General features: G+C 35.6%; 2 protein-coding genes across 2 annotated transcripts; one reads left to right on the top strand and one right to left on the bottom strand.

Annotated features, from left to right (window-relative positions):
* LOC133522108 (growth factor receptor-bound protein 2) lies at positions 1-27360 on the top strand. The gene is made up of 6 exons (XM_061857320.1): positions 1-304; positions 389-486; positions 8497-8616; positions 15615-15780; positions 23001-23111; positions 23394-27360. Exons 1-6 carry the CDS (start codon positions 227-229, stop codon positions 23454-23456), a joined length of 636 nt encoding a protein of 211 aa, XP_061713304.1. The 5' UTR covers positions 1-226; the 3' UTR covers positions 23457-27360.
* LOC133521724 (TNF receptor-associated factor family protein DDB_G0272098-like) lies at positions 1584-4178 on the bottom strand (the record flags this gene model as incomplete). The annotated part of the gene is made up of 1 exon (XM_061856788.1): positions 1584-4178. A coding segment is annotated over exon 1 (2595 nt), but the record flags the coding sequence as incomplete, so codon positions are not given.
* Positions 27361-27710: the final 350 nt, after the last annotated feature.

The raw sequence follows: 27710 nt of genomic DNA, 5'->3' as shown, positions 1-27710 counted from the left end.
GGTAACATTAGTTTTTGATGTGTGGCTGTGGGTGAAGATCGAACGAAAGAATAAATAATTTGTTCCAAGTATTTGTACAGTAACAAACTATTTTAAATCACTTTATAAGATAATTCATACATTATGATTACTCTACTGCCTTGACCCCAAGTATTGTGAATATAACATATACTTTGTGAGTTATTTTGGTAATCGGTGACATTTCAGTGAAGTGCCTAATTTGATCATGGAGGCTATAGCAAAACACGATTTCACTGCTACCGCTGATGATGAACTGAGTTTTAGGAAAAACCAGGTTCTAAAAGTAAGTTTTGAACACGATAACCTAGTTTCCGAGTTATTATGTAAAGTACCGACGCTGATTCTATCTAGAACTTGGTTCTTTCAGATACTAAATATGGAGGAAGACATGAATTGGTACAGGGCAGAATTAGACGGCAGAGAAGGACTAATACCTAGCAACTATATCCAAATGAAAAACCACAGGTTCGTAAACAGTTCCTAAAGCTCATCCACTTATAATACATGAATTTCACTTTTTGTATTGTTACAAAATTCCCATACAATTTCTCAGCCAACTATAACTGTAGGCTTGCTTTAAGTTTCTAGAAACAGTTGCAGCATAAGTATATTACTTTGTATTTATTATGAGATAAAAAGTAGATGCTGATTATTAGAACATATTAACTTTTTTGTACCGTGAAATCTGGCAACTTTGCCATTTTAGATAGTCACCAAAAATTTAAGTGATGTTTTTTACAAAAAAATACACTGAAGCTGAGTTCAAAATTAATTTATTGCCTAATATATTTTATAAAGACGTTCTACATACAATCTAATTTACCAGAAGTTTACAGCAATAAATATTAATGGCCAAAAATTTAATATGGCAAAGCTGACTCTACTGTATGGCAGCTTTGCCAAAAGCTTTTGTACCTTAATATCAAAACATTAGATAACAACGAATATAGAAACATACTCTCAAAAAGGCCATACAACTACAATCTCGAGGAGTTGTTGCTCTTTTTATTTGTTTATGACTTTAGAAACATCAACTTGGCAAAGTTGCTCACCCAATAACGATTTTTTCATAGTAAATTGAGATTTGCTGTTAGGGTTGTCCAAAAAATTTACACATCTTCATTTGTTAGTATAATTTTTATTTTTTTCACTCAATGTCAATTATCATTATTAATTATTTAATAATACACCTTAGTAGCTTAACAAAACCAATTATTAACAATCTAACTCGAACATGAAAATGCTGGTACGGCAACTTAACTAGGTGTATAAATATCAAATAAAAAAATTAAACAACATTTTATCATAACAATATAAATGGAAACAAAATGAGTAGGTAACTTACGAATACGGTATGTTGTAATCATAGACCAAGTGTCTTTTAAAAATTTAACATAAAGAGAAAAATTAAACGAAATTAGTATAATTTTCGAAAAAGTAAATTTCACAAAGCAAATGACACTAAGATGGTAATAACAATTATATAAAAATATTAATAAGAACTAAAAATAAACATCGTCAAAACTGTCATTTAAATAATATTCCCTATTTTTTTTACCGGAGAGTAATTGAATTATTTTTACAATCGAAGTGGACGGGACAGTATCTCGGTCATATTTTGTGACGACAAATTTCAAGTTTGGTTTTTTTATAGTCTTTAAAAAATGTACTGTATAGAATATTTCTTGTTCACGAACGTCAATTTTTTCCACAAATCCGACGTAGTATTTCCATTTTGCTCTAATGTAATATCTTACCAAGACACTTTGGTTTATAACTATACTATTTGTGTCATAATCACTTTCTTCTTCTTTGGCATCGTTTCGGTTCGCGTCAGATAAGTGCAAACAATTTCCGATTTCTTCATCGTCTTCAGTCTTCTTTTGGTAAGTTTTAGGTGAGTCCGGTTTTCCTATTTCTTTTTTCTTCTCAGTATTGTTTTGGTTAGTTTCACGTGAGTCCGATGTTTCTACTTCTTTCCTTTCTTCATTCTTGTTTTGGTTAGTTTCAGGTGAGTCCGAGTTTTCTACTTCTTCGCTCTCTTCAGTCTTGTTTTGGTCAGTTTCAGGTTGTTCCAAATTTTCTACTTCTTCGCTCTCTTCATTCTTGTTTTGGTTAGTTTCAGGTGAGTCCGAGTTTTCTACTTCTTCGCTCTCTTCAGTCTTGTCTTGGTTAGTTTCAGGTAAGTCCAACTTTTCTACTTCTTTGCTCTCTTCATTCTTGTTTTGGTTAGTTTCAGGTGAGTCCGAGTTTTCTACTTCATCGCTCTCTTCAGTCTTGTCTTGATTAGTTTCAGGTAAGTCCAACTTTTCTACTTCTTTGCTCTCTTCATTCTTGTTTTGGTTAGTTTCAGGTGAGTCCGAGTTTTCTACTTCTTCGCTCTCTTCATTCTTGTTGTGGCTAGTTTTAGGTAAGTCCAACTTTTCTACTTCTTTGCTCTCTTTAGTCTTGTTTTGATCAGTTTTAGGTGAGTTCGATTTTTCTACTTCTCTCTCTTCAGTATTGTTTTGGTTAGTTTCAGGTAAGTCCAAGTTTTCCACTTCTTCGTTCTCTTCAGTCTTGTTTTGGTTAATTTCAGGCGAGTCTAACTTTTCTACTTCTTCGCACTCTTCAGTCTTATTTTGGTCAGTTTTAGGTAAATCCGAGGTTTCTACTTCTTCTCTCTCTTCAGTCTTGTTTTGGTTAGTTTCAGGTGAGTCCAAGTTTTCAACTTCTTCGCTCTCTTTGATTTTGTTTTGGTTAGTTTCAAGTGAGTCCGATTTTTCTACTTCTTCGCTCTCTTCAGTCTTGTTTTGTTTCCTTTGAGGTGAGTCGGATTTTTCTATTTCTTTGCTCTCTTCAGTCTTGTTTTGGATAGTTTCAGGTGCGTCCAGTTTTTGTACTTCTTTGCATTCTTCAGTTTGGTTTTGTTTCTTTTTAGTATTTTTTTTAACTTCAGCAGTCTCGTTTTGTGCTGTTCCAGGCAAGTCCAGTCCAAGTTTAAGTTCAGCCATCTGACATTCTGTTTGTTTGTTTTCTTTATACTTATTGATCATACTTTTGAAAAGGTCAACAGTCTTCTCAACTCTTTTTAGTTTTTTTGTATCTACAACTATTTTGTTTTCAGATGTATTTCGAATATCTGATAGAATAGTAATTTTTTTCCGTTTCTCTGTTTTTTCTGTCGCTCCTGTTTGACCTGCTGTTGCCATGTTAGTAAATTCTTTATGTTCGACTGAAAATTTCTTAGAGGAAACATTTCCTTCTGTTAATGTTGTTTCGACCTTTTGACTGTTGTTTTCATTTATTATGGTGTTTTTAACGTTTTCATCTACTTCATCATTTTTAATCTTATTTTGATTTATTTCGCTATTATTTTCAATCCACAAACATGTCTCATATTCCATAATTTCTCCGTTTTCATCAATTTCAATAAAATTCTGTATATTGTTTATATCTATTTCTTCACTTGGTATTGTTTCTATTTGGTTTGTCATTATACAGTCAAAATTACGTTTTTTATATTCAGACAAGCAAATGTCTTCCGAAGAGTCCGAATTTTGCTCTCCACTGTAGTTGTCGTCTACTTTCACTTTTTTTGCTTGTGTTGAGGTTTTATTATATTGGTTTCTTTGGTTTTCAAGTTCTTTTGTCCGTTTTGTTTGATTTTTACCTATTTTGTCCTCATGCTTTTCTACAGTATTCTCACCTTTTACGTTATTTCTTTCATTAAAGGCATCCAACACCTTATCTTCGTATTCCGATCTGACCGTCTCTTCCTCTGAGGTATCCAGTAGTGAATAGTTGTCGTCATTATCAACTTCACTATTGTATTCAGCTTTTAGTCTTTTTGACTGATGTACTTTTTTGTTGGAGGCTTTTCTTTTGTTTTTCTTACAGGTTCCTGAAGTAGATGCTACTGGATTTGTCCAAGGGTCAATATTTTCTTGTGTATTTTTCCTTGCATCATGAATATTAGGCTTTGCATCTACTTTTGTGAGTTTAAGTGCCCTACACTGTCTTACGTCTTCATATGCTTGGTTTTCTGGTAACTTTCGAATATTTGATAAAGTTGTTACTTCGTCTTGTCCAGTCGTAGTTGTTTTATCTGGTTTTGATTTTTTGGATTTATTGTCCAAAGCGTTTTTCTTTTGTGGCCTTTTTTTAACATTACCCATGAGTGTTTCCAAGTCTTGAGATGAAATCGAAGCTCCTGGTTCCACTTTTAACTTTCTGTTTACTGCAGATTTTTTTAGCGGGTTAGGTGCCTTGGATTTTTGTAAATAATCAAGAAGAGCAATATCTATTTTATAACTCGTTTCAGGTTCAAAATCTGGCAATTTTTTCATCACTTTGTTTGGATTTAAAGGGACAATGCCCGTGGCCTTAAATCCAGCTTTAATATTGTTTTTGTTTGATATTTCAATTTTTTCGAGCAGCTGCTTTAATAGAAGCGGGAAATGTCCTTTATTTATTTGTGTCTCCGAGGGATTCTTTATCTTATACTCTGTCAGTATTTGTCGCCAACATTTTTTTAAAGGTCCAAAATAGGCCACGTCTAATGGTTGAGATATGTGGGTGGAGTTTGGCGGCAAAAATGCAAATCGTATGTTATTTTTCTCACACAATCGTATGATGTTTGGATTCATATGGCTTGACAAATTGTCTCCGATAACGACTTTCGGTCCTTTAAGCTTTTTAGCCCATGGTATTACGGTATTTTCAAACCAGTCCTCAAAAACTGTGGCGTCGAACCAACCAGACTTAGTCCGATTATATCTCGCGTCTGGGGGGCCATTTGAACACCAATTGGTCCACAAATGCTCCGATTTGTATACTGTGTACACTGGTAGTAGACATCCATCTGCACTTGCTGCAAACATAATAGATATATTCCCTTTGGAATGATTTAAAATTCTCTCGGGATACTTAACTTTCCTTTTAAATATACATTTGGTTGACCCCGGGTTATCAGATAAATTAGATTCATCGTAATTTAGAATGTTATTTGGAGGTACGTCTTTTACAGTGTGTTTTAGATTCTCGAAGTAATTCTCAAACTCTTCCGCAGATTTTTCTGCCCGGGATCTTTTAATATTTTGCACTGAGCGCTCCGTTAATTTATCGCGGTGTCGGTCTAAAAAATGTTTTACCCACCACTTGCCAGGTAGTTTATTATCAAATAAACATGCACGTCGATTTTTATTTAAGTACTCGAATATCAGTATCCGTAGGTCTAATCGAGACAACGGTGAACCAAAGTCGGCCGCCGCTATCAAGACATCAACAATATCTTTCTCCTCTGCATCACTGAGACGTTGCTGACCACCAGGTGGGTTCATATGTAGTCCTTTAACTTTGTTTTCGATGGTACGGCGAGGAATAAAAAATCGCTTTTCAGCTTCTAATGATGTGATTTCCTTTTTTTTAACGAGATCAACTGCTACCTCTAGCATTTCTTGACTATAATTTTTGTAACCACGAGATCCAATTTTCCTTCGACTACGGCGACCCATTTTCTAAAACAAAAGAAAAAGAAATAATGACCATGGAGTATTCAATTGGGAACATTAAGTTTTCCAAAGGGGTTGATATTGTATTATTTCTCGATAATCTGCAGTATATGGACTCTGAAACTGCGTGAGATTTATTTTCAAGTTGTATTTATTTTTAAATATTATTTTTTGAATCTTCGTTATGACATTTGTTGCAAATCGATGGCTGTACAGGTTGTTACCTTGGTCTTTCTAATTTAGTTTGACAATTTTAAAAAATAACTTGATTTTGACAATCTGTCATATGACAGTTTCTTGCGCAAACACGCGTTGCTATAGTGACCAAAAAACAAACACACGTTGCCAATGGTGACCACAAAATCAAACATGCGTTGCTGCGGTAACCCTTAATGTTAACTAAGGATATTTTTTTAAATTGTCAATCTAAATTACCAGTTTAAAAATAAATTAGACAAGCACATGATATCTACTACTCGTTCATGATAACTATCTTTATGAATATTGGATACAGGTCATATCAGTTGTCAAACTGCCTGCCTGCTTATTAAATAATAATAATAATAATAATAAATTCGAGACTTAGGCAATAGCGATACAGCCATAAATTTGAAACAAATGTCATAACGAAGATTAAAAAAATTATATTTAAAGATAAATACGACTTAAAAATAAACCACAGTGTGCGAGTCCTCGTAATGTAGACTATCGAAAAAAATATAATATCAACCCCTTTGGAAAACTTAATGTTCCCAATTAAACACATAAAAGTATACGTTATTATTTTTGAAACTTTCGCATTTACAGCCTTTCCCTGCGGTTCCGCTAGTCCTCCTTCATTATTCTTATATTAGCTATCATAGTGTTACAGAGTTTTGAAGAAACCGACTGACAAACGGACAACTAATAAGGGTTCTATTTTTTACTTTTGAGATACAGAATCGTAAAAACAAATAATAGACGGAGATAGTTAGTACGATATTAGGGTTCGATATTATTAGACTTTGATATTATTTGATATATGTGGTTTAACTTAAGCTCAAGATCAATTGTCTAAAAATGTAGAAATTTTAAGTCAGGGGTTTGAGAGATTTTTTTATTTTTATTTTGTGATAAATTTGTCAATATTGAACTAGACTTCAAAAATTCAATAACATACCATAAAGTAAATTAAAACCATTATTAATGTATACTTTGTATAAACCTGGAACACCTGGAACAGACCTAAACTGAAATATATATTTACAGTACATATGGGGCTACTTTATAGCACTAGTGCGAGAAGTAGCATATTACGTTACTGTGTCGAACATTTAAAGGGCCATATGTACTGTAAAACGTTGTACGATACATGTGCGAATAGGCAATTCGCAACTCGTGTCGATTTAAAACACTCCCTTCGGTCGTGTTTTAATTTATCGCCACTCGTTTCGAATTTCCTATTTTTCGCACTTGTATCGTAATGTACTATTTTGGTGCGAATATTGAACTAGACTTAGTTTTAACGAATAAAACTTCCCGCAAATTAACTACCGAATATCTCCGAAAAAATGTAGAAATTAAAAATAAAGGCTTGTCAAAAAATTTAGTTTTAGTCAAAAGTTAGTTAATAAAAACGATTTTATACCTAAACCCCGGGTTATATTTTCGCGGTACTTTCCAGAAATTGTTTATAAATAGTCCCTCTATACATATATGAAATCAAACCAAACTTCCAATTTGTCGAAACTTCTCACTCAAAATACTCGTAATTATCTCCGTCTATAAAGTTAATGTAGATAGATAGGTAAGTTAAAATCTTTTTTATCGGTTCCTGAATGTGACAGCCCTAAACCATTCCAAAACATGGCAAAGTTGCCATTACTTATTGCAGAACTTGGTATGGTAACTTTGCCAACGAAATTTAGAGACATAAATCAAACATTACACCATTCACAAAGTACTATTTCTACTCTTAACTATAAAAGTAACATTAAAAATGGAAATATACGTACCGGGATCCAGTATTCATGACACAAATTGATGAAATTTTCGGAGCACCGCCTTTGAGGTTATGTCACTGACGTAATTTCGGATCGAAAATGGCTGGCAAAGACGTCTTCTGGGATACCCTCCCTTAAATAGTGTTGCCAGTTAATTATTGTAATTTTCTACCATTATGAATACGAACTTAAAAATATTCCCAATTTTAAGATTAATCGGGATTTGTGGTAGCACTCTACGGGTGGCAAAGCGAACATCTATTGGTAAAGTTGCCAGATTTTACGGTACCAGTATGATTATTATTAATTATCAACTGCAAAGTTTTTTAAACTATCAATGAACAAACACTATTTAACCATTTAACTTCTAGCTGCCTAGAAACCTGAACACAGGCCTTCCATTCCATTGTACCTTAAATATTTTATTCAGACATTTTTTTAAAATTATGGTATTATGTTTATGGTATCAGCCATAAACTTATCTTAAATGATCAACTATTTTCCTTAAAATGGTATTTATGTGAGCTAATATAACACAACAGTATATTATTGGTCTTTTTATCAATATTTTTCATACACTGATAATGATAATAGAAGTCATTTTCCTCATCTACATAGAATTACACCTCATTTACAAAATTAATCATTTATTACATCAACTTTACTACTAAGTCAAGCTGATTCAAATTGCAAACAAGCTTTGAAAATTATAACAAACATTGTTTATTTAAAAGTATCGGGAATCATTTTAATATTAACCCTTGGAATGCCAGCACACAGATCTGCATATGAGGAAACTATTGGAAAAAAATGATCCCAGTACATGAGAGGTTAATGTTCTTTTCAAGCAATACATAAATTGTCATTTTTGTATGAGAAAAAGTAGAAACATATAGGTAATTGTGGGCTTCATTTCCTCAATTTGATGTTGATATTGCATGAAGTAGAAATGTTACAGAAATGTGAAATAGCTTTAATTACATCAGTTTATTTAATTCCAGTTGGTATTATGGAAGGATCACAAGAGCAGATGCCGAGAGACTATTAGCAAATAAGCCAGAAGGGGGATTTCTTATAAGGATCAGTGAATCAAGCCCTGGAGACTTCTCCTTATCTGTCAAGTAAGTTCATATTGGTGATATGCTTGGGTAGAATTTAATTTTTTCCATGAATATAATTCGGTATAGGTAACTGCCATCTGTCCATTCCCTGGATTTGTCATAGTTTGGACTCTGTCAAAGCAGGCTTTTGTAAAGCTTTCAAGTAAAATCTGTGTCAGGCATATAACTACAAACTATTATGTTTTTTTAATAAGAAACATTTTTGTGGGGAAAATCCTGATTTTACTTCAGCTGAGATAATGGTAGCCCTATTTACAGGGTTTACTTGGTTACTTGACTAGAAGCGATTATTATGTTTATTTGTTGTTTATCTTTTTTTCTGAATACAGGCTGTTTATTTAGTCACCTGTAATAATTTAAGCTCAGGAATGCACCTTTGAAATTAACGGAAATAAAAAAAACATGGTGTATAAATTTGGATAAAAAAATAAGTTCATTGAACCTACATTTGGGTTACGTAATAATTTTCAGCAGACATGAAGCCCTTTTAACCTTTTAGGTAATATTTAATTTTAAGGAACAATGGACTTAATTGATAACAGAAACTGTTAGTAGTTCAATGAATGAATCATGTTGACATTCATACAATTTTATGTCAACCTTATCAAGAAAGATTCTATTAATGATCTAAACAGGTTATTAAACAATAACAGAGCAGAATAATAATATGTGCTTTACAAAGTAGGCATTTCGATTGTTAATTTACTGATGAGTGTTTTTATTTATCATAAGATGATTCACTATAGGTAGATTTTTATGCCTAAACATGCCGAATCCGAAACTGAAACATCGGTCGGACACTAATTTTTTGTGTCTATGTCAATATAAGATAATAATAAGATTTACTAATGGTCGATCATGTGTTGCTTTTGTACATGACTACATTACATCAGTAAATTCCTTATCATTAATTGTGCTGCTAAACCGTTTCCTTGTATAATGACCAATGTCAAACATTTGTTGGTTCCTACTTCTCATGTTATCCTCCTGAAGGCCATTATTCCCCTGACGTAACGTAAATATCTCAGTACTTGGCAGTGTTTGTAATAGGTAGATGACTTACTTTCTGAGAAATAGAGGAGACAAGCAGTCTGTCAACTATTAGAATGGGGTTGGCAACTGTCATAGGTATGCATAGATGGCGCCATCATAGCTTTCCCTGTCTCTAGTTTTGTTCTGTTTTGTTGGCTTAAAGGGCTGGCATCCAGGGCATACAATTTCAAAAAATACCTGACAAAATAATTGACAGAGTAAGCTGTGCTGGCGCCATCTGTAAAATACCTCGACCGGCCAACTCCATATAGCTGTCAAACACAAGGTTCACCTTCATCTTTGGAATCTGCGCGACGGTGTCCCGTTCGCGGCCCGCAACGTGATTGCGGGATGAGGGCTTATCGCGAACATAGAAAATCTTTAATTGTTATATGCTTGTCTATCGTTCTTGCGTATTCGACCGATAGATTTCGACTATCAACGTTCGCAGTAGGCCTGCAAAAAACAAGACACCGAGAATTTTGTTTATTTTGTCCTATTTATTGATGAATATGCTTGCTGACAATCCATTTTCGTGACCAGAGGAAGACGTTAAATTATATAAGTACTAGTGACGGTAGCTAAATAAAACTACCGCGCGATCGCAGGTTTTCGGCTCGGGCAACATGGTATATTATCATAGCACAATATAACCGACAACTCGCATGTGATATGTTTGGAGTTGCAGGCATACATAGGCTACGATAATCGTTTACCATCACTATCATAAGGGGCCGTGTGCTTTTTTGCCACCGACATGCTATACAACATGACTTAAGCTTCTTAACAAAGGACAAAATCCGATCCGATGAAGGGTTCTGTCACCGTTATTAACTTATTATTTTATGATTTTACTTATTTATATCCACTCCTAAAAAGGCGTGGGTGGTGTAATATACTGTTTAATTTCTTTGACTTATGATTGAAATTATGTGTAAATAAAATTAATAACAACATACTCCTATTGAACATCGTCCTTTCGAAATAGGGAATAATTGTGGTTCAAATTGTAATTGGAAAGTTATTTAATTTAATTATGGACTTAGTCTGAGATATCACGCAGACATTTAGTCGCGAATGTTTTCAAATAAGTGCTTGCGCAACTTGCTTTTAAATGTAAGCTTGTTCTGAGCTTGGTTATTGGACGTCGAATTAAAAACGGAAAATACGATAAACATTTTCTGCCTCTGTTTGACTTGGCACAGAAAAAAAGCACACAGTTCGAGTGAGTCATGCTTTGGGTGCAAGCAATAGAGTAGCTGCTGCGGCGGCAGCTTTATATTTTATTTTTCGATATCTCTCGCTCGGCCTCTGTATTAGTCATGTATTGCTCGTATGATTCTTTCGCTATTTTTATAATATTTTGTCTTCGATATATTGAGAAACTTAAGAAAGTATCTGTCTATTACAAACTTTACGAGTAACTGTTGTTTTATAAAAAAAAGTCTAATAGTTTTGCCGTATGCAGGGCGTAACAAAGAAAAAACTTGAATAATAGTTCGGTCCTTTAGAAATGCCTATACGTGTCTTCATAATCGCTTAGATACAGAAATTGATATCTAATTCTGCCAAAGACATCCAAGCTCCCTTTGTAATTACTTGAGTTATAAATTATAATATCTTTCTAACCATATATCTTGTCCGCGGCTGTGCTACTTTTCATTAAACCCTATTCGCAACATTTTCAATCAAATTTCTACTCTATTTTCCGTCGTTTCACTTAAACCTGTCCGTCGAAATTCGTGAGTCAGCCTAAGTAAGGAGATCGTACAAAACTCGTTTACTACACATTCCTAATATAGATAGGGCCTATGTCAGAATTAGTCATTGACTTATTGATCGTGTTTGTAGCTCGTTAGCACTTTGACGAGTAATTCCGGCGATAAGTGATCGAAACGAAACTATGATATTTAATTTTAATGTACGTGTAGTACTGACATAATATTAGACAAGATACCTAATCAATGCCGGATTTAGAGGTCTGGAGGCCTCGGGCAATAAAGGAGTGGAGGCCCCCTGGCCCCAAAATTTTTCCAAATAAAATGGTAAATTTACCGAATTCCCTATTGTGGGGGGCCCCTCTTTTGTGGAGGCCCGGGGCAGTAGCCCCGGTTGCCCTCCCCTAAATCCGGCCCTGTACCTAATGTTCTGTATTAGTATGTTTGCGTACCATATTAGAAATAATTTTATAACTCGACTCGAGTGTACCCGAAAAGTGCGTACGTATGCGTAAGATACTGAACAACTTTTTGTCATTCAAAACCCGGAAATCATGAAGTATTGTACAAAATAGAGATGGGCCGATTATTCGGTAATTATTCGGTATTCAGCATATTTGGCAAGTTTTCCAATATTTGTATTCGGCCGAATTATTCGGTTAAAGTGCCGAATATGTTTTTATTGCCTTGCCTTGTTTCAATGCTGAAAATCTCCTCCGGAACTTTTCAAGTTGTCTCTTGTATCAGATTACGTTTTCTCGTTGTCATTAAAAAACACATGACGAGGCATGTTCAATCCATAGGACGTTTTGGTAATTTGGAGGGTATTGAAAAATTGTTTACGAGTCCTTTTGACCTGTTTGTTTCTAGGAAATTGCCTAGGAAGCGATTTATCTTTAGCTGCTAATGTTATTGAAGCGTTTTCAAATGGTTTATTAAAATGATAAAGAACATTCGGCCGAATATTCGTATTCAGCATCCATATTCGGCCCATCTCTAGTATAAAATTACTCTTATAACACACGTGGGTAAATAATGAACAATGACAACCATGATACACCATAGACTTGACGGACAATTTAGAGCAAACTTATTATCCGCTCTCCAAGGCCATAATAGAATGAATCAAACAGGTGGGAACTGCAAATCCAAATAGCCTCTATGTTTCCTTGAGGTTGTTGAAATCCATTAAAACCACGTTTAACGTGACGACAATCTTATTCAAATACGATATGTATTAAGTACCTAGTTCTATTTATGTTTTTCAATGAACAGACAAAGAAAGAAAGCCACGCTTAAGAGGAAATGCCAACTGAGCCCCTCAGGTTTGAGAATTTTAGGGTAAATATATCAGTAGCGCTCACGGGGGCAGCTCCTAAAATTAGTGCAACAAATGCAGCTTAGGCGAAAATTCCTGCGTAAAAATCTCAGAAGTCGAGGTTTCGTTTTCGAAATTTTCCTCCTCCAAAACTTTATTAATCGTAGACAAATTTTTGGAACGAAATGAGAAAGAAATTATCTTTGTCTGACCGGTTTAATTTTCGCGTTTATTGTTGCTGATTTTGTACGCTAGGCGTCTGTTTACGGCGCATTTATTTGGCCGTTTTCGGCGTTGTTTAAAGTAAATTAGTTCTTATAAAAATAGAATAACAAAAAAGCAAAAACGTACAGACATAGGTACTAGTAATATTGGACTCATATAAAGAAAAAAACATCTAGAGCCAAAATCCAGAGAGGAAAATGACGATAACATTTGTATGGAAAAATGACCACTAAACTTTCGTCTTAATAACGAAACTCATACATAAATCTCGGTATACGTGAACTGACTGTTTTGCGTACTTTCATTCTCAACTGACTGCAACGGAAAACAACAATTTGTTTGCTGTTGTTACTGATTGTGATATTAGCGCACTGGTTACAAACGTGACTCATTGGATTTTGTATTGTAGTGTAACTGCTTTCAGCGAAGTTTGTGTTTTTTCATCACACTTGCTTGAAAAAGATCTTATTTCAAGCAGGTGTACTGAAGGCCGAAGGCCTATAATGTTCCCGCGGGAGTTATGGATTGTGAAAAAAAGCTATAACTCCCTTAACTTTTTTTAATTGTGTCACGAATTCATAGAAACCACGTAGTGTAAATGAGTTTTACTTTAAAAATACTGCCGTTGATAATTTAATGTTTGTTTATGTTTCAAAATATTTAATTTGATTAGTTTAATAACAGATTAAATTATTTTTACATCATTTTCAATCGTGGCTGAATGCCGAATAGGTCTGTGTCTTCGATGCCTAACCTATCAAAGAATGACAATATGGCGGACGAATGTATGAAATGTCACCGTATTTAAGAATTATTTCGCTTAAAATTAAATTTCTTCTATGCAAGTGTGATGAAAAATATTGTGTGTGACTCCGGGGGTAAGAATATTGCAACCTTGGGTCTTTAATTACCACCCTCGCTTCCAAAATTTCACTTACCCCCCCTCGTTGCACAATGTACTATAACAGCACACTCGTATCATGAGCTGCTCAGCATACTTATAGGTATGAGGGAAGGAAATTTGACTCATTAATTCAGGTATAAAAAAGTAAAACTGGGTAAAATATAAATTACTCGCTTGAAATTATATCATTGCTTCGATGAACTATATTTTATTGTTATCCTTTCCTGTGAGCCAGGACACAGGATTGTTTTTTGTTACTGTTGTTTTGATCGCTGATGGAGGACGGAGAATATTATGTATATCTATTTCGTAAGCCCTATATGGTTCGAGACGGTTTACTGAATGTTATCGTGAGGGGTGTTGTTAAATTCGTCTTACTTATGGGAATGGCTAGACGACGACGTACACATAATGTAAAAAACTTACTTAGTATATGGAATTTCTTATAACTGATAACTTCAGTAGCCGCACCTCGAGTTGACACTTGACATTTACGTTAGAGACTGCGTAAACTCGATCGCAGTCTTTCTCGCTCGCACTGATGTGACTGATTCGGTGCGATAGAGAGGGAATGCTATCGAGTTCACGCAGTCACTAACGTTAGTTACTGTTTACCGTGTGCGTAGTACTACATAGTACAAGCTTTGCTTAGTTTGGGGCTAGGTCGATCTATTTAAGATTGTCCCCAAATACTTATTTATTTATTCATTACTTAGACGTATTTGAGTTGACCGCCGTGTCATATGTAATTAAATTGATATTTATCCGTCCAATTTTCCTGTAAAGATTGGTTACACTCTGTTTACATTAAACTTATCGGTTAAACGTGTGACACGGTTGACAAACAAATCCACATTTTATGACTACCATTACCTTGTAAGAAAGTGTTCTTATGGCATAATGAGGACATTGCTAGATGTACTAGCTAAAATAAATATTATAGGACATTTGTTACACAAATTGACTAAGTCCCACGGTAAGATCAATTAGACAACTACTTACTTACTTACTCCGTTGGCTCAGCGACCCAAAATGAGACTTGGCCTCCATAAATTTAATACATAGAAGACACCCATGACTCAGGAACAAATATCTGTGCTCATCACACGAATAAATGCCCTTACCAGGATTTGAACTCAGGACCATTGGCTTCACTAGCCACTAGGCCAGTCCGGACTTCAATAACTGTAAATATATGTTACAATAGGAACTTAGGTTCCTAATAGCCGTAATAGAAGATAAGCATTTTTTAAATGCTGTATGGGTTGGAAGTGTTCTGTACATTTCCTTTGCTACAAACGTAAAATAAAACTGCATTTAGCTTACCGTAAATGGTATATAGAAATGTAATAAAACCGGCACGAACGGTAAGCTTGCATACTTCCATATAAAATATGTATGCCGAAGTAAGCGCTGACGGTCAGTGCTAATCAGGACGCTTTCATGGGGACTAATGAGGACTACATTTGTATGGAGAAGCGTCCGTGCCCTTGCGTCTTAAATTGATGTTTTGTTAAAAAATATGAAGTTCCATTACCAGTGCATCCCGTTTTCTGTAGGCGCTACAGCTCGTTGAGTTTCCTCAAACTCCTTATGATATATAGCAAAGCGTTTAGGTATTATAAGGGTAATCGTGTTACTGTGTGTTAACCAGCTGTCATGTCGCTACCATAATATGCACTGACTTCTTGCCAAACGCTACACTAGCACTCTAGTGAGGAATTGGACTTAGAACCCTTCATTGCTTTAATACGATTAATTTTTTGAACCTATACTACAGTTTGTGTCTGTTTTTAAACAGATGTCCGGACGGCGTTCAACACTTTAAAGTACTGCGCGATGCGTCGAGCAAATTCTTCCTCTGGGTGGTGAAGTTCAATTCCCTCAACGAACTGGTGGACTACCACCGCACGGCGTCCGTCAGCCGCCTACAGGACGTCAAGCTCAAAGACGTCGTGCCAGAAGAGGTAACAACCATACATTCTACTATAGCGAAGTTAAATAAATACACTCTTACACAGATCGATCGAACCCCAAACTAAACATAACTATTTATTTATTTAAACTTTATTGCACAAATAAAGAAAAATGTACAAATGGCGAAATTAAAGCCAAAATGCATTCTCTACCAGTCAACAATTGGGTCAAATAGAGTCATTTGTATATGTTGGTGCAGGAGAAATTAATAACAAATAATAAGGAAAAATTTAAACGTGAAGTTAAATAATATTAAATATATATACATAGTTAAATACTACTACTTATATAATTTATAAAAGATAGACTAATACATATAATTATGTATATAAACATGATGGTGAACCTTATTTAAATTCGTCTGACAGAAGATGCTTGTAAAGTAGTCGTTTGAAAACTCAACTATCAGTACTAGGCGGGGACATACTTAAATAAATAGATATACTTAAATGCATATAAAGCATTAATAACTCAGGAACAAATATTCAAACAAACTAACATAAAGAGTATAACAATTCACAAGTCGTATCATAACATAACATAGACATTGAGAGATATTTCAGACATTTTACAGGCTGTAAATGTAGTCACCTGCAATAATTTACGGTGTGAATATGTAGGTCTTACTGAGCAAGAAATGTTTACTCTCCCATAGAAAATTTCAACGTTAGACCAACCAAATGAATCCCAACGTTTTTTTTTTTCATGATTTCGGGGTTGGTCTCACAGTAAAAGTTGTCAGTAGGACCTATAGGTAATATATATTCGCTTCGTACATTTTTGCAGGTGAGAATTTCTGTAATATCTGTATTTCCAAAAACTAAATAGACGAAATATCTATATAATTACCACGAACCTGCTCACCAAAATTGGTTGAAAAATGTGACCAGTAGATGAAAACATCCGGACACACAAAATATTTTTTTATCAAACTGAAACGAAAACTTTCGCTTTCGCTCGGTCAGTTGAGATTCTATAATTATAAATATAATTAATTATAATAAGTTGTATCCTAATAATGTTAACAATCATAATATTAATTTAGGATATTTTTTTAGGATTATATATTAATATATTAATTTAGGATTTACATTGTAATTTAATATCATGTGAATTAAAATCTAAATCTGTCGCAATCCCAGACAGGCCGAAAAGTTATACGAACAGGGAGCTTCCTTGAAGGAAGCCTTGTCCTTTACTGGACGTCTGAACTGATATGTTAGGATATGGTAATGATGATGAAAATCCAACTATACTATCGGCGAGGCACATAGGAATTGGTCCCCAACGCCGACGTTACTCTACAAACTAGTTCCAATCAATATCAGTTTGTCCATGTTAAAGGCGCGCCGATGTCAGAGTAAATAGTGCGGCGTTGACCCTGATAAAGTAACGAAAATAACCCGGTCAGGACTCATTCCCGTAGCCATCGAGCGCACTGCTTCGACCACACTAGGAAAAGTATCTCCAACAATTGTTGGTTTCCTGTCGGGCTTAGAGTAGCTGTAGAGATTTCGATTCTAAAAAGTCACAGGAATTCTTCAATACATGGCCGGATTTACGATTAAGCAGACTAGGCCCTAAGGGCCCTGCGCGTGCACAAGAGTGAAAATAGAAAACTGATGGGCATAGGAAAAAAAGGGCTCAGAGAAAGGCATTTGCTATGTTCTCTGTAGACTGGCCATAGGCAGGCGCGGATACAAGGGGGGGGGGGGGCATAGGGGCAATGGCCCCCCCCTAAAACCCTGGCTCTCACATTACTAAATTGAGTAACTTTTTTTTTTACCTTATTTTCTGTGCAAAAATATATGATTTTCTCAAAATGGCCCCCCCCTAAGCCAAATCTTGTATCCGCGCCTGGCCATAGGCCGCGCGTTTGCCACCGTCGTTATATAAAATAGTTATTTGTTTTACAAGGGGGTAAAGTTGTTGTTAAACCACTCATGCTAATATTGATTAGCACGAGCGGTTTAACAACAACTTCCCGAGCAAGCGAAAGGTTCTCAGACTCGCTACGCTCGTGCTTCGAGAAGTGGAATCTTGAGCGTTGCAAGGATTCACAAATTTTTTCACCACACACACACCACGTGAGGAAACTACTAAGGGGGCGTCCATAAATTACGTGAGGTGTTTTTTTTCAATTTTCTGACCCTCCCTCCCCCCTTGGTGAGATGTCGTGAGATTTTATTCAACCCCCTCCCCCGTCCCCCAATCTCACGTGAGATTTTTCAGAATGTGGGTTTATTACGTAAACGCGTTGGATTGTTTATTGTAAAAAGAAAAAACAATTTTGTTCGTGCTTTTATTTACGACTAGTTTAAGCATGTACATACAATTTGGATTAAATGGACCAAAATAGTATAATTTTTTTTTTGTTTCAATCAGAGAATAAATTGCGTGATATTTGTCGAGACCCCCCCTCTCCCCAACGTGAGATTAGATGAGATTTGACTCGACCCCCTCCCCCCTTTAATCATCTCACGTAATTTATGGACGCCCCCTAACTATGAAATACCAAAAAAAGAAAAAACAAATCCAAATCAACGTATTAAAAATAATAATTAAAATTATCATTTGAAAGTCAATTCTACTAGATAACATAAGGAAAAAACTCAAAATTTGCATTTGATTACTTTGCCTCACAGGTGGATAAAATGCAACTTTCTCAGTAGTTTTTGAACAATCAAGAGGGCCTTGCAGTTGGTGTCGTGAAAAGTAATAATAACGAAGTATGACTTTTACGCTTCTCACTGTACCCACCTTGACAGTTTTGACTGGTACAGAATGCCATTTGATGTGAAAAAATTGTTTAAAATAAATAAATAATAAATTTAATGTTAGCGTAGATACCGTCAATGGGGTCAATAGGGAATGACATTTGTAGCCTTACCACGACTGCCTTATCTGACAAACTGACATATTCGCTAACGTCCGCGTAACTTACTTTCTACACATCTCGCTCGCACTAATATGTCAGTACGAGCGAGATGCATAGAAAGTAAGTTACGCTCACGCCAGCGAATATGTCAGTGTCCAACTGGTGGTACGGCTACTGGTAATTTCTTAAAAACTGTCCACACAAATTGTATCAATCGAGTGAAAATAATAATAATAGTAGATGCATGATACAATTTGTGTAGTTTTGAAGAAATTACTAGGTATTTAATTCTCGGGTTTCATCTCTATTCACCCCGGTTGATGGGGTATATATTGTTTTGGTAGAGGCGTTACGCTCGGTAAGGTCAGTAGGCAACTGGAAGAATGTTCCAGTTTTATGTTATTCTATAATGTCTGGTCGCAAATAGCAGTCCGACACGAGAACACATGGGCGTCCGTTATTGCTGTTTATTTATTATACGGGGAATGTTTGCATACTTAGTGTAGTCAAAAACTAATGTTTTGACGATAATATGTTGTACGAGTAAGCACAAAAGCACAGATACATATTACAAAAAACAAGACTAATGATACTTATTTACTGGGACTCGTAAGACTCGTTTTTATAAACGTTATATAAACGCCGTTTATCTTATAGAGTCTGTGCGGATTTGCGGAAAGAGAAAAGTCGTGGAATGTATGTATGGGGCCCAATACATTCCACGTCTCTTCTCTTTCCGAACAAGACTCAACCGTTAAACGAGCAATTCTTGTTTATTTATATATTTCAACGATCTCGGAAATCGCTCTAACGATTTCGTTGAAATTGGCTACATGGGGGTTTTCAAGGGCGAAAAATAGATCTAGCTAGGTCTTATCTCTGGGAAAACGCGTATTTTTGAGTTTTTATATGTTTTCTGAGCAAAGCTCGGTCTCGCAGATATTATCTAGTGATAAGTGATAACTGTAAGACATGGAATATACGGAACTTGTTTTTTAGTACTCTAAAACGAGCGTTTAGGTATTTGATCATCGATCAATTCATCAACTTACTCCTTGACGGACGTTTATGAGTAATGGCATAGCCTTTATGAGTAATTAGATATGTTGGTACCGCATGTGCAAGGAATAAATGTTACCCAGTTTGAATTCATTCCAATTACTCACTGGCTAGGTTAAAAATATTCAGTAACAGTTTAAAATAATTTATTCGATGACTAATGCAAATGTACAGTCACGGACTTTAATTGCTGAGCCATTTAGGGTTTACTTTACATTGGTCATTTCATACCGTTAGTATTGACAACCAAATTAGCTTGAACCCTAAATGGATCAAAAATTGCGCAATTTAACAGTATTGGAATAGGTTGGTATACACGGGTCATGATCATGATCTGTGGTCAAAGGTATTAACTACGGAGTGGGAGACCCACAAATCAAAACGAAGGACAGATCATCTTGACGGACGATGTCGTCATAATTTGAACCCCTTGGTCTCCTTTCGGGCATATGTTCCAATCCAAGTGTCAGAAAGTGGGCATTATGACACCTAGACACTTTGGCAGTGGGCATAACGAATGGATTAATTGACAATAAGACATTGTTTCGCTTGGACATTGTGACGCTTGGATACATCTGTAGTGTCCTAGCCAAGGACAAACTAAACACGGGGCACTTGGGCACTACATTTTTCTTACACGCTTTTGCTGTATGGCCAATGCTATAAATGAAACGTACAATAGCCATTTAAAGGAAAACTTTATGCGTTTAGGGTTGAATTAGAATCGGATAAAAGACTTATTACGTACGAAGAAAGTTTTCAAAATGTTCCTGTTATAACATAAGAACATGCCTTGTTATAATTTACCTCCAAGGCGAATGAGCGTTACCGATAATATTCAAGACATAACACCTGCTGAACTTGATTCATGAGCGAAAATTAATTGGAATGCCGATACGCTGGATACGCGAGAATGTTTTACGAATTTAAATAAAAAATGTAGGCTGTTTTACATTAATAATTCATGAAAGTACCTGAGAAAGTGTTTTTGGCTAATTTACTATGATACGGTTCTGCTTTATAAGTACTTAGTACTTACATAATGTATTAAAAAAATGGTTCGACCACCATGGAGCTTAAGGTAAAAGTCCACATCATGAGCATTGGACGATATGAGCGGGCTGCAAATAACGGACCAACACTTACAGAGTGGGCCAAAAAGAACCGTGGCATATCGTTGACTGTTTGCATTTATAAGTCATAGCTAAAGACGGACATTAAAAGGAAGAAGAATTAGGAAGATTGTCAAAAAACACATTCACATTTTAATTACAATTCGTGTGGGAGAAATAGCAGATGGTTAACCAAGGGATGAAAGGTACCCATTTCTGTCGAGGTAGTTTAGCGCTCGAACGCAGCCAGAGCGCCAATATTTCAAGACTGACCGACTTAAACACTCTACTTTTCATATCGAAAACGAGAAAAGTAAAATACATGTGCTTTTAGAAAATACGGCTAAGTATAAACTTCGGTAGTATTTCTCGAGGATACTTATAATTAACAATTTAGATAAAAATATCGTTATTTATGGAATTATCAGAATGGAAATTGTACAACAAATTTAAAACCAAACTTTTAGTTGCTTATAGTAAAAAAGAGAAAAAAACGTACTTAGAAAGTGCCCTAGAGCGGACACATATCATTTCATCGTATCATTATCACATTCAGAGCATGAGAAATGATTAAAATATTCTTCATATTTTAATCATTTCTTCTTATCGTATTTTTGGTTCGTACTGATTTTATTCTCCTTCAACGTATTTTTTCACGTGGGTTTGAAAATTATATATTATGTTAAAAACGTGACAAGGTGGACTCGTCACTGCATAAATGGTGAATCAACGGATTTTAATATTTGGTCTAATCAGTAATCATTACCTATAAGAAACATGATGAAATTATGACACGAACTGCGGTTTAATATTCGCATTCATAACTCCCTACTACCTAACTCAAAGTAATGAGTTCGTCTGTTTAAATATCATGGTTCGTAGCTGTAAACAACGTGATCTTATCCACTCAAACAATAACTTTAAACTACATCACAATAACTATAATGATGAACTAAATATATCACTTGGAGGGGGACTAAATATATTCACAAGCTTATACAAATGTAATCCCACAAATTTGTTAAAATCATCGCTATTTTGCACAAAAGAACTCAAATTACTTCTTACAGGGAATACAATTTAAATATGTAAACATATTGTAAATGTCGACTTGTGAGGTGTGTGTAGCCTCTTAGGGTGTGATTGCTACACCACCAGTAATCCTTAATTGGTTTAAACCACTTGACATAATTTAATAATTCAGTTAATTCAAATCCCGTACGTGCTGCGTGTGCACGACGCGTGTATAATTGCCATTTTACACCATGCCATTATCCAGGTTAATTACATTCACACTTTAGCTCGAAAGCTATAAATTTAAATATATGTTCCAACTTATTAAAGTAATGAAACTTTTTAGGTAAATATTGAAGCCTTTTTTAACAGTTTTTTAGAAACATTGAAGGTTGCCGGGCGGCACGAAGAATTCGAAAAGTTAAGTTGCTGACTCATTTGACAAAAGCTTAATTCCAAGGTTTAAATTCCCGCTCTGGGTTGGAAGGCTAGGCGTTACTCGATTCTATAAATCTATGCTGTACTAATAATTTGAGTTAAATTACTTCTGCTAAAAAGTGTTTTATTTTTAGGAATATATAAGCTTGAGCCGATATAACAAAACACGTGCACGATAATTTTTTCATGTTCTCAAACATATTATTATAATCAAGCCAGTCATTAACTAGAAATTTGTTTGAACAAAATTCTCTACAGAAGTTATAGGGTTTAGTCACTTATCAGTACTTTAAAGCACAATTTCTCCCAATCTCTCTGTGTCTGTTATTTTAGACTACTCTATAACATATCTAAATAAATCAAATCGGAGCCGGACAGTTGGGTACCTTTCCTTGTGAGTAATTATCAATCGCCTATACTTAGTTCACCATACGTTCAGTAATAGTAGTAAAGATTCAAAATACCAAGGAAGGCCACCCGGCTGGAGGTTAAATATATTTTTACATAAAAATAAAATTTAAAAAACTAGCCCGAATGACCTTCCTCCAGTTCCTCTTTGCTAATAACTGGATGACAAATCATTTTCGATGTCCCAGGTTTCGGGCAAGTAGCGAACGTGTAAGAAGAGGAAGACTACCGAAACATATATTTCTTCTCAAAAAATAAGTAAGTATGCCTTTAACTAATTGGCGATATCATATTGTTACAGACGTTGGTGCAAGCGCTATACGACTTCACCCCGCAGGAAGCCGGCGAGCTCGAGTTCCGACGCGGTGACGTCATCACCGTCACGGACCGCTCCGACCAGCACTGGTGGCAGGTATGTTGACAATGTTGACACTTTTACCTATAGCCATGTAGTACCTATATAGTATTACAAACCATTTTATTAGTAGAAAAGGCGTGAAAATCGATATTTGTATGGGAGCTCGACGTCGAGCTCGTACATTTTTCAAATTTGTCTACTGATAAAATTGGTTTTCCAGACCATATTTTACTTCTTTTTCCATTGTATATTTCCTTATGGTATTTTTGATTGCTCACTCCGTCATAATCCCCGGCAAACCCGCTGCGTCACATAACGTTTATCCTCGTGTTTCAGGGGGAGATCGCACACCGCCGCGGCCTGTTCCCCGCGTCGTACGTGACCGCCTACCACTCATAGTGCACCCCCGGCCCGCCCGTACCGTGACACCACCACCGGTAATACTACTTCTTACTTGCGTTCGCTTACCGTTACTGACCATTTATATGGTCATTTTTTCTTAGCCGACTTCTATTACGTCCTTACTGTTCTACAATATAATTCTCCGTAAAGTAAAATTCATGAAAATATGGCCATCAACGTTTTACTCTCATAAGTGTTAAGTCTAGTACAAGCCTAGTCTGTAGTTATGCAGATCTTTAATTCATAATTATACCTACATTTGATCGTCGAACAACTTTCTGCTCGAAACATAGTATAGCTGAACTTTCCCAGGGATTCCAAAACGAAGTACAATATTGTTCTCGCATTAACGGAAACTCCTTGTGTGACGTTGGACATTCCTGTTAAAGAGACACTCAGCCAGATGTGATACCAGCTCCTAAAATCAAATTAATATAATAATGTCGGCGGTCTCAATAACAGGCTAGATATCGGATTGGAATGGCAAATGCTTGCCTAGTATACTTGTAAATACAGCCAAATTACGACACGATCAATCCAGGGTTTACGAACTCGTAACTTATTACATATATCAAACCAGGTCACTCACGATTGCTTGGCCCGTTTCTCTTCAAAGGAGCATCTTCACGAGCAAACGTCGACTTAAAATACGTATGTCTGTGTCTCACGGAAGTTTTGTTATTAAAATATAACTCGTAACGTTTTTAACGGTAACCGAACGCACCTCTACGGTCCGCGCGAGAGATATGCTTGGACATCTCGCGCGCGTATTGTTTCCATCGTTTATACGTATCTTCCCAGGCGATAGTTCACTTATCGACCAGTAGGCATATAAAATATGACCATTTTGTCCGGTCCACTCACATTATATTGATAAGACCGTCCGTCTAGCTCTAACAAGCATCTTAATACGAAATAGACGGATTGTTCTTACACCAATACACAATTATGTCGCCTAGCTATTATAAAATATAACCAAGAGACAGGCAAAGTCTAAGAAAATTTTGTACGAAAGTAATGCTGACATTGTTATCAATTTAAGCGCGCATTCTTCGGCTTTGCATGTAGTCAAAGTTAGTGGATAAGTTTGACAATATAAGTAGAAGAATCCATCAGTCAAGTCGCGAGCATCATTTTGACAATATCTACCGATTATGACGACGAGATTATGTCTGGTGTATTCTTTTACTAACCAATAAACCAAGGCCTCGGCAATGAGCCTAATATATCTGAAGCGAATGACTTAACAACTGATGTTTGTATATGATCAATATAGTATAAAAGTTCAAATGATAGTGTTAAAGCAGCCTTGAATTAACCCAAGGGCAAGTTACGTGCATGCATTATGCATTAATAACCTTATCGACCAAGATTGGTGCTCCACAATCTTGGTCGATAATTGTCGGTGGAAAGTGCTACGTTCTTTCTTACGTTAGCAACTGCCCTTAATTCAGCACTGCTTACTAACACTAAGCAATGACTGTGACTAGCCCATTTTTGCAGGCTTTATTGTACCTAATTTCGTAAAAACCGGGCAAAGACCACAACATGTTTTTTTTTTCATTCCTTGAGAGTCGCCCGTATGACATATCCAGTATCCGAAGTCACTGTTTTGCTACTTGTTTATAGTGGCGTGGGTTTTTCTTTGATATAGTACTTCAAGTAACCGCAAATACAATAATCCGAAATTGTTTCAGCGTGTTGTGGTCTCCGCCAGGTCGGACTCAAATATCATACAATCGTATTGTAAGGGGTTTTCCACAAACCCCACTTTTCACTTTATGACGTATCTTATCCTACTTAATGTGACGTATCTCAACTTAAATATTAACAAATTGCCGAGAATATGTCTTCGAACTTGGCTCATCAATTAACCTATTCGTAATTCTAGTGCGACATTTGTAAAACAACAATCTAATTTACATACCATCTGGTTTCGTATAACGTGTCACTTCTATCATTTTGAACTTATACCTTTTAGTCTAATACCTTCTCTGCTAAACTACTAAACTGATAAATACACAAAGATGAGTAAATTGTCCCTATCATATTTTACGTGACGTCTTTAAAGGTATATAACCAAATAACAACCGAAAGAAGTGATATTTATTGTGTGACCTAGCCATATGCAAAAGTGACTATTGGATATGTAAGGATAGATTCTCACTGGGAGATATATTCTCAGTGCAAGTGGAGTCATCTCATAGCTCGTAATGTTTCATACTAAGAATAAAGGCAAGGAGTAAGTGTCGTACGTTTGATTTATGTAATGTTCAACATGGTGCTTCAAGTCCAACTGTTGGTCAATAAGTGGTTTTATATACACATAATTAATTGTCGTATTAATTGTTAACGTAACGCCGTATATCCATGGGACTCGATAGAGTTCGCAACTGCCTTGTGTTTTGCAATACTATTTTGTAGTACTAATTGTCATCGGGAGTACAAAACTTCGTTTCGTGTCGTGTTTTTTTATCTGTGTAGTGTTCTGTGTGACGAATTTATTGAGTACTTTCCATATCTTAAATATTGTGACAACTCGAAGGATGAATACCTGTGTTTGTCCTCAAATACGTGCCAGAATGTTATTTGTAGTGTTTTAAATGCCTGTGTTTAGTGTAAAGGTAATAGGGATCAACTCGGTAATTACTGAATTCCCCCACAATATGATTATAATGATTTGGTTTTAGAATACGTTTATGACCATTATTTGTCCTTTTTATTAGTATATTGCTCATTTTAAATATTTACCATTTACATGTTAAGGAATAGAGTTTAAGTTCTTTTACATATTTCGATCTTATGTTTATCACGCCTATACAAAAATTATATAATCTGGTACCATAGTCAAGTAGGATATGAAATTGTAGCGTCCTCAAACAGCTTAGCTCTCCTTAGGTATAGTAGTTTGTGTTGTGTTACGCACAAATGGTAACGCCCGTATATTTTGTATTATCCACGAATTAGTTTTACGAATCGACAATGTTTTTGATAGACGGATGTACAGCGAGGATTTTATAACAATATACAAATTGTGTAACACTACGCTTTTTATCGCTTTTGATGTGTTTATTTTAAAATTTTGTTACCCATCTTAGTCTTAATAGGGATGTAAACGAAAATTTTATATCTAAATAATTCGAATTAATAATAATAAATGAAATTAAAATTTAAATAATATAGTGACATATGACTCGGCTACTGCAGTAATGAGATTCGTTTAGTTTCCAGGGAGAATAATGTGGCACTGGGGGTGTCATTGTACTTACTTAGCGTACTATTTGAAATTAGTAAAACTTTTGAGTGCTCGTTGATCCAATGTAGATATTTATTTTTGTTGAGATGTACCCAAAATAAGTATATTTATGGAAGCATACCTGGTAGAATTTTAATGAGGCGTTCGAGCTCCATGAGCTTCTCGCTGCCTTTTTGATTTCCCCCACATGTTTGTTGGCGGAATGCCACGCTGGTAAGACGGCGGTGAGCGGACACGAGACAAGACGAAGCCGCGTGCACGAAATAGTATTTAACGCCAATTGATAAAAATGCAAAAAAGAGAGACGTCTCCTTAATCGGTGGCTGTCGCGTGACACCCAAGCCAGCCGCGCCAACACCCGCTTGTCTCGTATTCGTATTTCCGCTCATCGCACACGCGCAAACGACAGCGTGGCATTCTCTTAGAAGTTCCCCTTGAGCAGAGCATTTAACTGTGCGGCGTCCCTCCGCCGAGACGTGTTAGTGACGCTGACGCTTCCCGCTGTAGTAGTAAGTGCATGACGGAAAATTAAGAAATCAGAAGTGCTATAATCTATGATAATCAAATATTTAATTAATTAAGTTATAATTCTCCAATATTGTGGAAGATGTATAATATTTTTACTAATAAATTTAATATTGTAAAGTCGTGTTTTTTCTTTTGTGTACCTACAGTAAAGGTAAATTGACGAAAGCTGGCTAAACCAGAATGAAATAGAATTATATCATTTATTCTACTATTTCTATCATACTAGCATCTCCGTTTTGATTTACATGCATGCATAGACTTTTCTTCGCTATTTTAATACGTTTGCGCTAGCTTTCCGAAAATTACCTGACTGCACCCCTTACTCGCCAGTTCATGTTCGCTGAGTTTTACCAAAGGTTTTACTGCAAGACCAGCGCAATCCAGGTTGTATGGGGTGCCAAATTGGCACTGCCAATGAATACTATTTATTTAGACCCCGAGGTTTGTTATAACACACAGAGTTAAAA

The sequence above is a fragment of the Cydia pomonella genome, chromosome 10 (assembly GCF_033807575.1).
Source record: "Cydia pomonella isolate Wapato2018A chromosome 10, ilCydPomo1, whole genome shotgun sequence".
NCBI classification, from domain to species: domain Eukaryota; kingdom Metazoa; phylum Arthropoda; class Insecta; order Lepidoptera; family Tortricidae; genus Cydia; species Cydia pomonella.
This window is presented reverse-complemented; position numbering and strand designations above follow the sequence as displayed.

Bases quoted from the DNA above. Each gene is read 5' to 3' on its own strand.
- LOC133522108 (XM_061857320.1), top strand. From the start codon at position 227: ATGGAGGCTATAGCAAAACACGATTTCACTGCTACCGCTGATGATGAA. The intron at 487-8,496 runs GTTCGTAAACAG...ATTTAATTCCAG, and splicing joins ATCCAAATGAAAAACCACAG to TTGGTATTATGGAAGGATCA. The intron at 23,112-23,393 runs GTATGTTGACAA...CTCGTGTTTCAG, and splicing joins CCGACCAGCACTGGTGGCAG to GGGGAGATCGCACACCGCCG.